At 38.9% G+C, this 11,903-nt stretch overlaps 1 protein-coding gene across 1 annotated transcript; it reads right to left on the bottom strand.

Moving 5' to 3' along the window:
- Window positions 1–8,330: 8,330 nt before the first annotated feature.
- LOC122639236 (disease resistance protein RUN1-like) lies at window positions 8,331–10,958 on the bottom strand. The gene is made up of 3 exons (XM_043832057.1): window positions 10,445–10,958; window positions 8,678–9,648; window positions 8,331–8,552 (listed from the first exon to the last, which is right to left on the bottom strand). The coding sequence occupies exons 1-3, from the start codon at window positions 10,956–10,958 to the stop codon at window positions 8,331–8,333; spliced, it is 1,707 nt and encodes a 568-aa protein (XP_043687992.1).
- Between the last annotated feature and the right edge of the window lie 945 nt (window positions 10,959–11,903).

Below are 11,903 nucleotides of genomic sequence, written 5' to 3'. Positions count from 1 at the left end.
CCTCCGGTTTATGAACCCCTGTATGGTAAAAGCAACATGGTTAGTTGCACCGCTATCTAGCCACCAAGAACTGGATGGGGCTTCGATAGATTGGATTCACAAACAAAAGCCAAAGAATCATTACCGATGGTGCTTAGGCTTGAGTAACCAAGCCTTGTATTTGTCGCATCCTTCTTCATGTGACCCTTCTTCTTGCAAAAGAAGCGTGATCACTCTCTTTCTTCAAAGAGTCTTTCTTGGGTCCCAAATTGTTAGTCCGATCGGATTGTTATTGCGAGACTTATGAGTATGATTTTTAGACTTTTTACTCTTACGAGCTTTGGAAGTAAACATGACAGTAGGCTTTTTCTCTTTCTTCAGTTTCTCTTCCTCAGACACAACCCTAGAAATTAGGTCATTAATGCTCTAGACTCCATCTTGGGAAATGTAGTTGGTTTTTATGATGCCAAATTCAGAAGGTAGGGTATTTAAGGCTTGATGGACAATTAGGGCATCTGGAAGAGGAATGTCTAAGGCCATGAGTTTAGTTTGGTAATCAACCATCCTAATAATGTAATCCCTAACACCCCCAGAACCATCATACTCTATATTAAATAACCCTTGCAGAAGTGTCACAATCTCAGCATTCGATGAAACTTTGTATCTCTTGGAAATTGCATCTAGCAATTCCCTGGCAGTACATTTCTCAGGCAGACCACTTTTTAGGTGTTCTGGTATCGACCTCTTTATGGACAGTATACTGAGTCGATTACTCTTTTGCCATGCAGCATGCACAGACTTTTCATCCTCAGTACTATCAGCAGTTAGTTCCATTGGTGTGTCCATAACAAGGGACGTGTGCATATCTGCCATTTTCATAGCAAACATAATGTCCTCTTTCCACTTCTTAAAGTTTGACCCAGTGAGGAGCTCAATAGTAACCATGTTATTATTGACAGAGAAAGTGACTGAAAATTTAAACAATGAACAAGATAATAATTAAAATGATGCAAGTACGACTTGAAAACTTTATAAGCTAATGAGAATTTTACACACATCATTGTGAAATCACCTTTGGGCTGAATTCTCAATATGCAATTGTAAAAATCCCTACATACCAAGTGGCCATGGGAATACGACTCAACTTTCAAAATCCACCACCTTTGGGTGTGCGAATTCTAGGGTCAACCTATTCACATGCATACTGTATATGTACCCCTTCAAATACCAATACATGACCACCACCTTTGGGTGTATGACCACACATCAGAGTTGAAGGACATCCCACAACTGTATAAGACCGGTGTTTCACAAATCCAACAAGGAAGGTCGCTTTGGCGGCTGCATCCTGTCGAAAACATGAAACCCTCTTTCGGGATTTTCCAAAATTACTTACATCCTTAAACAATGTGTTATTTTATAATTTATGACAAGGGGCTTTAAATGTCTTAAAATTAACACAAAATAATAATAATTCTGTTCATCAAGGTAGGTATTCCAGCAATTCAGAAATTGGTTCGGTTCCCAATAGAACGAACCGATAAATTACATAAAGGGCATGCATCAAAAGAATACAAAAAATATTTAAAATATTCATATCTGATCAAAACAGAGGGCACCACTGTGTAGAGCACAGAAAAACAGAGCCAACACAAAAAACGGGACCCCAAACGGAGTCTCGTAGCCCCCAGAAAGCCCGGTCAAAGTCCAAGTCCAAATTCGGTTGACTGTACTGGTCAAACCGGTCCGAAAGTCAAACCAAATCAATTTGGTTCAACTCCCGGTTCGAGCGAACCGATTCAGACGGGTTCGGGTCAAACCAAATCGGACCAGTAGTCGAGTCAAAGGGTCGGGTTTTCGGATCAGAAACCGGGTTGACCCGACCCGAGCGGCGCACGTTAGCATCGCCTGTAAATAGCATCAGGCGCACGATAGCAAAACCCAGATTCTTTTTTTTTTTTTTTTTTTTTTTTTTACATCTGCCGGCGAGTGAAGATCACCCGCGGCTGCCGCCGGCGGTGATCCACCCACCGAAAACTCTGATTTTACGAGCTCTACGCCCCCATGTGATCAGATTCTGTTTTTGCCGGCTAAAAAAATTGGCAGAATGCCTGTGTCCGTACGGGTTTTTGGAAAACTGGAAAAAACCCTAAAAACCTTGATTCGAATCGAAAAATTTACGATTCCCTTATTATGTTCTATTATTTTGAATCCATATAGGTTCAAGAACGGATCTATGGAGGCTCTGATACCACATGTTAGAATAAATCGATCCGAATAGGGACAAAATCCCAAAAGCCAGGATCTCCATAGGGCGTTCAAGAACACAATCAAATAAATAATAGAAAATAGGGATAGAACCACTGACCTTGTTTCGCATCCATAGTGATGATGATTGCGCGAAAATAAAGAACAAAGATCTAGGTGCTTCCCCTCTATTCCCAAAGTAAGCGCTGATGAGAATACCAAATGCGCAGAGACGACGAACATTTGAATATCTCCCTCTCTTTCAAGAATGCACTCCTCAATAGTAATTGAGAATAATAAGTTGTGATGGGTAGAGGGGGGACCTAGCTCTCCTTATATAGTAATCCCTATAGGGTCTGACTCATCACAGTCCCAATAGGAATCTATCTGGCCCACACTAAGCCAGTCCACATTAGACTTCTAATATAACTTAATGACCCCACTTTATTAGACCAAAACCCTAATTAGCCTGGTTTAGGGATTTAATTATGTCCATATAGAATTTATTTTAAAAATTGTGCACATAAAGTTTTCTTAAAGAGTTGTTAGCCTGTGATTTGTTTTGGTCAAAACTGTTTTTAAATCCTTTTAAAAATAAAGAATTTAATGTAAGTCCAAGTGGGAGAATGTTAGAATTTTAGTTCTAATAAAATTCTATATGGACATAATTAAATCCCTAAACCAGGCTAATTAGGGTTTTGGTCTAATAAAGTGGGGTCATTAAGTTATATTAGAAGTCTAATGTGGACTGGCTTAGTGTGGGCCAGATAGATTCCTATTGGGACTGTGATGAGTCAGACTCTATATGGATTACTATATAAGGAGAGCTGTCCCCCTCTACCCATCACAACTTATTATTCTCAATTACTATTGAGGAGTGCATTCTTGAAAGAGAGGGAGATATTCAAGTTCGTCGCCGTCCCGCGCATTCGGATTCTCATCAGCCGCTTACTTTGGGAATAGAGGGGAAGCACCAGATCTTTGTTCTTTATTTTCCGCTGCAATCATCATCACTATGGATGCGAAACAAGGTCAGTGGTTCTATCCCTATTTTCTATTATTTATTTGATTGTGTTCTTGAACGCCCTATGGAGATCCTGGCTTTTGGGATTTTGTCCCTATTCGGATCGATTTATTCTAACATTCCACCTCATCACTTATCCGGTAGGAAATGTATTTTCCAAATGTATTGTATGAACCCCTATTGCCCTTATCTGTGAAAATTGTGTTGAGGACATTGAACACATCTTTTCTTATCAATTGGTCTTAGAACTGCTTTAATGAGTAATTTATGGATTGAAGAATGGTGAGATTGGTGGTTGGAAGTTTGGAACCACTTGATGGCTCTTTCTCCTAAAGGTTTTAAAAGGCCTCGTGAGGGAGTGAAGACTCCAATCCTTATAAGAACCACATTAATCTTCCCTTCACTCATAGATGTGAGATTATCTTAGTAGCCCCTGGGGTTAGCTTTGGCTTGTTTTTATCCACAATAGAGGTCCCCTACTGAAAGGAAGAGCACATGTTGCTTTACCAACTTGAGCAGCGGATCCCAAGCCAATGATGAGGTTAGGGAATACGTCTCATGATATTGTTCGTTCTGGGCTGCCTGCCAAAGCTAGCTTAATGTCGCCTTCACAGTTTTAAAAGACCTCATGTGAGGATACCAATCCTTAAAAAAAACTGTGATTTGTCTTCTCTTTATTCACCGATGTTGGAGTAGCTTAGTCACCCTTGGGGCTAGTTTTGGTTTTTTCTGAGATGAAAGTGTAATCACACAAACCATAATTTGTTGCTTTGGGGTCCAATTCTCCATATGAATATATAGGATGCTGACAACAACATGCCCATACAATTTGACATCTATTGTTCTGCAATGTGACACATTAATAGTTGTAAACAACATTCCCAGATTATCCTCCTATCCTTAAATTTCAACTCTCCCTTTCTCAGCAACGCTCTCCCCCGCTTCAATTCTCTTTATCCCCCATTCTCCCCTCCTCAAGTTCTTTTTCTCTGGTGGAATTCCATCTGCTTCCGTTTTTGGCATTCATCTCTGAGTATGAACTTATTGTTTGAAATCGTGGATCTTCAACCAAAATATCCCTCACAACTTAGGAATATAACATGCCCCTTAAAACAATCCGTTGACGAACAAGCAAATTAATTCTCTATATATACCTGGAATACAACACCAAATGAGTCAGTCAGTACCCACTGCATCTTCCCATAATAGACATAAACACACTTTATAGACACAAGGTTTCATTCAAATCCAAGAAATTGGATGAAAAAAAATAGCCTCAACAATTTAGACTCATCAAAGGTTTTGAAATAAGTGGGGGAGTATTTTTCCTAGAAGAAGGAATTAAGGTGCAATTAAAGGTTAAGATGACAATTAACTACAAAATCTTGTTAAATCAGTGCCAGCCCAACCATGTTCCATGTCAGGTGCGTGCATATGAGACACTCATTCAACCTACACCTCCCCCATGCCAAGCTACATATATCACTCTCAACTCTCTCCACTTATAATTTTATGGAGATAATCCTTTGAAGAAAAAAGATACCACAGAACTACAACATAAAGGGCATATCGTTCAAAGTGCTAATGTGTTCTGCTCTGTCTCTTCAGCAGCGGCATCTATGGAGGGCCAGAGCATTTGTAAGCGACGTCGAGGGGAAAAAAGAGAGATAGAAAGGGGAATTTTGGAAACACAGGAATCTTTAACGATTGACAAGGGTAAATCTGACCCTAAATCAGGGCATTGGTGCCCAAATTAGAAGAATTTCAAAACATAGATCATACAATACAAAGACAGCATCAATGGATTCCTACCGGCATAAACAAAGATAATAAATGTAAGTATTCTAATTCAGAGAAGCTCTGCCAATCACCACAAAAGAAGATGATATATACTAAGAAGGCAACTTTGTTGGAGAAAATACAAACTTCAAATGGGAATGTACTTACAGTAAAATTGAAATAAAGGACTCAACTCCCCAACAAGTAAAAGGGGTACCAAGAGAGATGGAACTGCAGAAACGAGTCCGAAAAGCAAGTATTCTAATTCAGAGAAGCTCTGCCAATCACCACAAAAGACATGCATCAGGACCTGAAAATTTAGCCAGAGAGTGAAGGAGCTTAAAAATCCAGAACTGCCTTTCTAAGAGGCCAATTTCTGAGTACTTCTCTCAGAATAAAATAAATAGCACTCAAGAGGAAATGCAAATGGAAAGCAAATAATAACAACATTTAACATGAGGCAGAGTAGCATACACCACTGTAATTAGCATTTCGCATACATGATCATGCAACATGGTGCGTTCCCACACTGTAGATTGATTGGGGTGCCCTCTCAAATGGCCATGGCTAAGAAGTATCAGTAATTCCATAATCCAACAACGTGCAATCACGTTAGGAGAGGAGGAAGAACAAACAACTACATTTGCAGCCACCATCCAAAGCTAATTAAAGAAAAATAAATAATGCCAGGAAACACCCAAAAAAAAAGAAAAAAGAATTGAATTTAAATATGTAATCCACCAAGAACATCTTTCCCAAGCATAACTTGACATCTACCTAGAGATCTGTGAAGACTTGTGCTTTATTCATTTGAGTCAAACATTTCTCCCCTCCGGAAAGATCATTTCAGGTCTTAGACCCTTATCTAGGTGACGACTCCCAATTTATATACACGCTCTCTCCGGAGGATGGAATCTTGAAGGTACGAAAACATTCACCCTTTGTACCTTGAGGTTCCACCCTCTAATTTTGATCTAGGCATCAAATTCTGCTCAGAACGCATTCTTTGTTAAAGAACAATATTATAAAAAATTACAAGAATGACAGTGAAAATAAAGGGAGAGAAAAGTTCAAATTGAAATCCCATAACCCTGATTTTAGAGATAATTTATAAGAATAAAAAAACGAAGGCCATCAAGGGATTGATTGCAAAGAAAAGCAAACCTGGATGCTGATCGAAGTCTCCATCTCCACGGCAACATTATCTATCGGAGGTAGTACGTACCCCTCTCAATTTGGGTCTCCATCCTCAGTGGGATACACCACGTCACTACCAGTTAGTTCTGGGAAATGTAACTTCAACCAATCTGGTATTTTTTTCAATGATATACACTCTTGAACATTCCATGTAAACTTATGTCGCAGTTCATTACTGATTTGAATCTCAGTTAGATTCTTCCAACCTTCAATCCAAAGATACTTCCAAGTTTTTTAAGTTTGACAGATCAAGTAACCTTTCGATGATGGACTCGCACCCACTAATATTCAAAACCTCTAAGAATTTCAATCTGTCAATACCATGAATCTCGGTCAGATTCTTGCAGTCTGTAATCTGTAGATGCTTCAAGTTTTTAAAGGTTGACAGATCCGGTAATCTTCGAATGGCTATGCATCCTTCTATATCCAATTTTCGCAGCAAGGACGACCCCTCCTCCAATTTGTCAAGGCCTGGAATTTCAGTCCAATTCTCACTATTCCGAAGCTCTAGTTGCCGTAGCTCTTTTAATTTTGAAAGATCAGGTAATCTTTCTATCGATTGGCACCCACTGATTTTTAATTCTTGTAAGGATTCATAATCTTCAAGCCGCTCAATCTCGGACAATTCTGGACAGTCTTTGATTTTTAGTTCCCTCAGCCTTTTGGAATCTCGCAGATATCCTAATTTTCTTAATTTTTGGCAATCCACTAAACTCAACACCTCCAGAGAGTCCATCCCCTCGCCTTCAAAATTGGATATGACGGGACACCTATAGAGGTATACAGTCCTTAGATTTTTCAAGCCCGTCGTCAGTTTTGGTAATTTTTTTAATTCTGGACAACAACAAATGTCTAAATTCACCAGGGAATCCAATTTCTCGTCATCAATTTCAATTTCAATTTCTTCTAGCTTGGAGCAATATTCAAGACTTAATTCCTTCAAATTTCTCAAGAAGCCTCTTGGTGTACTTGATAGTTTTTCCATTAAACAGCACCCCAAAACACAAAGATCGGTCAAACTTGAGGGAAGACCAAAGATGTATCGAATTGAACGGCAGTGAGTAACGGAAAGGCAGGTCAAACTTGAGGGAAGACAAGGGATGGATGAAATTGAACCACAGTAATCAATTGAAAAACTGGTCAAAGTTGAGGGAAGATCAGGGATGTATTCAATTGAATTGCACTCCACAATTACGAGTCTGGTCAAAGTTGAGGGAAAACCTGAGATGTGTAAAAGCTCCGAGCATCTTGAAATGCACAATTCCCCTGGATTATTTAGGCCCAAAAGCAGTGGGGGGTGATCTTACACTAGAAGGAAGATTTGGAAGCGATTCAAGTGTTTTGCAGTTAGTGATATCAAGTAATGTCAAGGAGATCATGCACTCCAATTTCTCCGGCAGCTTTTTTAGACTTTTGCAATAACTTAAATCCAGTCTTTCCAGATAAGTCAATTGACAAATTTCAATTGGGAGATCCACCAGATCAGTGCACCAACTTAAAGTAAGTTCTGTCAAGGAGATCATGCGGCCCAATGTCTCCGGCAGTTTCTTTAGATTTGTGCATCCTCCTAAATCGAGTATTTTGAGAGAAGTACACTGGGAAATTTCACTTGGGAAATCCTCCAGTCTCTTGCATCCACTCATGTCTAATGTGACTAACTTCTTGTGACAACAAATGGATGTATCAATATCATCCAAAATTTCACAATCTTTAAGAATTAATACCTCCAAGACTGGATTTGTTGAAACATTTGGCGTACTAGATAGTAGACAAGAAGATGTGAGATTTAGAACTTTCAAATTTTCTGCCATCTGCAAAATAGAGCATATATAGTAACTTATCTAATTAGCATAAGAATGAATAAAAGAGAATTTGAATTTTTTTTCAAAGACTTGTGATATAAACAAATTGAGAGAGAGAGAGAGAGAGAGAGAGAGACCTTGATGTAGTTCCAACCAATCCAATTTTTGTGATCCCACTATATGATAGATCAAGAACTGCCAGTTTTTCTGGGCAAAAATAGGTTACAAAAGACCTTGATGTAGTTCCAACAATTTTTTGTGATCCCACTAGATAGATCAAGAACTTTTTTGGACAAAATTTGTTAGTGCAAATTGGTAGAGCATCCTTTCCAACTAAGCCATCTCAGTTCTGAAAAAGAATTTGTGAAGTTCTCAGGAGATTGTGCATAATCGACTTGGAGTAACCTTAGATCTTTCATTGCAGCAAATCCTTTACTCGTCAAACATTGGCTCGCTGGTCTACCATTGATGGAATGAATGAATTGCTTGAAATCAATACTGAGTCCTTCACAAATACTTGTTCCCTACAAAATAAAGGACCTTAATTAAATACCAAACTAAGGTTTTTCTAATTACCCAAGAAAAACCCATCAAAGGCCTAATTCATAAACTCCTCACAACAAATAACAAATGTGTATTCAATACCTACCGTTTGTTTAACCAGTACTTCGAAGACCTCCTTTTGAGACCATATTCGACTACGCTGCCCTGGCTTTTGTATGTTCTCTTGACAAACAATAAACCTTCCAAGATCCCGAAGCATATCATGCATCCTTAAGCTATCATCTTCATTAATTGTTACCAAAGACTTTTTACAAAGAACTTCAAGTCCGGCTTGAGGGAAAAAATCACACCCTTCCCATATATAAAATGCAATATCTTTATTCATTCCGATGAAAAAACAAGCAGTATCAAGAAACATTTGTTGCTCCACACATCCTAATCCATCATAGCTTATTTTCAAACTTTTCATAACACGATCATCGGGAAATTTTTGCATCTTCTTTAACCTGTCTTTCCATACTACTTTTCTCTTTTCATCTAATAAAGATGAACCTATAACTCGAAGAGCCAAGGGAAGTCTTCCAGCACTTTCCACCATAGCTTTTGAGAGATCCAAATAACCTTCTAGAGGTTGGTCCGTTCCAAACGCATACTGACTAAAAAGTTTAAGACAATCATTGAATTCCATTACTTTGGGCTCATAAATACTATCTGGTTTTTGAGCAATAAAAACTTCCTTATTTCTGGTTGTGATAATAATCTTACTTCCGTTACCAAACCATTCACGGTTCCCAGCTAGAGACTCTACTTGATCAACTTGATCCACATCATCAAGAACAATAAGAACTTTTTTGTTGCAGTATCTTTGTTGGATCACTTTAATTCCATCACCCACATCAGTAATATTTTGATTTTTCTCTTTCAGGAGATCATTGATAAGTTGATTTTGCAGATAGGGAATCCCAAATCTTTCAGCATTCTCACGGACATTTTCAATAAATTTATATCCTTCAAAATGGCTAAGGACTGTATCACAGACAACCTTAGCGATTGTTGTCTTTCCAATGCCACCGAGGCCATGGATAACCACAATCTTTCTGTCACCAGATTCCATATCTAATCGCATCAACATTTATTCTATATGATTTTGGATTTCAACTAGCTTATTAGAAATAGGCAAGAGTCTCTTGTTCAATGTAGTCCAAACTGTTTTAACAACTTCTTTTTTTAACTTCCCTTCATACCTACATAATTTAAAAAAAAAGAAAAAGAAAAGAGAGATAAATACTTTGAGTGTTGAATAATGTACATAAGAAAAGAAATATAAAGATTCAACATGGATGAAACCACAAGCGAATATGAGACACTTTACAAAATTTCAACCTAATCTCACTGGCCACATGGAAGATATGAGTGAGAAACTAAAAATTTTTCCGCCAGCCACTAGACCATTAACATTAATTGCTCCGGCAATTAAGTAGTTCAAACTTTATACATGACTTCATCATGCATGGTGGGCATCGAAATAAATATGGGACCAATTAAATTAAACAAAAATTAATTTAATGAATGTTGGACTTACATGCGTTCTTTGAGATGCCATCCATTCAATTCTCCAATCTCTCTAAGAGCCTCTTTCCACTTTTGTATATTTTCTTTTTTGGTATTCAACTTCATCTCGAGTGAGAATAGATCATCTGCACGTACCAACAGATCAGCTGTTCTATTTTTGCCATTTACATAGGGATGAGGGGTTTTTATGAAAACAAAATTAAAATGTGATTGGAATGATTGAATGTACGTTCCCCTGTTGGTACAAGCAGTCGAACCAAACTCAGTCCCTCTAAGCCTTCCACGTTCTTACCCGAGCGCCTTACCCAACTTAGGGTAAGACGATCATTTATCGCCTTACCGTGTCTGTGCAGCATCGTCCTATCAGGCAGCTGGGCAGTTGATGATCCAAATTGGAATTGGTACTTTTCGACTAAATCCTTCTGGTATTCGTCGACGCGCCTCTGGTACTCCACAAAGGCTTCCTCATATTTGTTTTTCTGGTTTCGCACTTCCGTTGGCTCAACTTTGTAGAAAATGGGAAACACAATCTGTTTCTTTGTTTTTCTGCATTCAGATATCTGGGTTAGCGCATTGCGACACCATTTGCTTGACCCATAGTTCGGGGATAAGATGGGAATGGAGATTATTGAATCTTGGATTGCAGAGATTAGCTCCGGGCCAATCGTTTCTCCCTTGGGGAGTTTATCCTCATCTCTGTAAGTTCGAATTCCAGCCCTATCCAAGGCACAGTAGAGGTGGTCCGCGAAATTGGTGCGAACGTCTTCGCCGTGAAAGCTCAAGAATACTTCATAACTCCTTAAACCAGACGAGGATGAAGAAGAAGAAGAGGCCTGATCATGAGCTGCTGCCATTTGATCAAATTGCTTGCTTGATATCTCTTCTCTTCTCTTGAATGAAGTGAAAATGTGTCTCTCAGTGTTCTATCCCCTTGCCTTTTTCTCTTTTTCTCTGACTCATCGCTATCCTGCTTTTTCTTTGTTACTGTTCTCTTTGTCGTTTCTTTCTCTCTTTGAAATAATGGGAATCTTTTGTGCTGTGTAACTCTTCTGACCGCTCGTATAGCAAGGCTTCACCCTACTTTTTCCCAAGCCTCATTTACTCTCTTTTACTTTCATTCTCCATTTCACTTTCTTGGTCCCCACTTCTCCCCTCACCACCACAGGAATTTATTATTCGAGTAACTTTTATGGCACAATCTAACCGACAATCTCAGCACAAATCCTCTTCCACAAGACCTCAGTGGAACTAGGGTTGCAAGTTTGGTTCAGTCCGACGAAGCTCATCGTGGCCTGCCCTGAGCCCGAATAGTGTCTGGGTTGGTTCCAGTCCAAGCACTTCTTCCCAAGTTGAAACTATAAATCTGAAATCTGAGAGGAAGTGTTTGAGAAAACTAAGGTTGCCAATTTTTGTGAAGACTTCCACCTCATCACTTATCCGGTAGGAAATGTACTTTCCAAATGTATTGTATGATCTCCTATTGCCTTATCTGTGAAAATTGTGTTGAGGACATTGAACACACATCTTTTCTTATCATTTGGCCTTAGAACTGCTTTAATGAGTAATTTATGGAGAATGGTGAAATTGGTGGTTGGAACCACGTGATGGCTCTTTCTCCTCAAGGTTTGATTTTAAAAGGCCTTGTGAGGGAGAGTGAGGATTCCAATCCTTACAAGAACCACAATCTTCCCTTCACTCACAGATGTGGGATTATCTTAGTTGCCCTTGGAGTTAGCTTTGGTTTGTTTTGACCCATAATAGAGGTCCCCTAGTCCAAGGAAGAACGCATGTTGCTTTAC

The sequence above is a fragment of the Telopea speciosissima genome, chromosome 9 (assembly GCF_018873765.1).
Source record: "Telopea speciosissima isolate NSW1024214 ecotype Mountain lineage chromosome 9, Tspe_v1, whole genome shotgun sequence".
Taxonomy (NCBI): domain Eukaryota; kingdom Viridiplantae; phylum Streptophyta; class Magnoliopsida; order Proteales; family Proteaceae; genus Telopea; species Telopea speciosissima.
The sequence above is the reverse complement of the archived record's forward strand: the minus strand, read 5'-3'. Positions and strand labels throughout refer to the sequence as shown.

What these genes read in the sequence shown, in the direction of transcription:
- LOC122639236 (XM_043832057.1), bottom strand. Translation starts at nt 10,958, where the DNA reads ATGGCAGCAGCTCATGATCAGGCCTCTTCTTCTTCTTCATCCTCGTCT. An exon ending in GACGATGCTGCACAGACACG is followed by an intron (nt 9,649 to 10,444) that starts GTAAGGCGATAA and finishes TGATGCGATTAG; the next exon opens with ATATGGAATCTGGTGACAGA. An exon ending in AAGTACTGGTTAAACAAACG is followed by an intron (nt 8,553 to 8,677) that starts GTAGGTATTGAA and finishes TTTATTTTGTAG; the next exon opens with GGAACAAGTATTTGTGAAGG.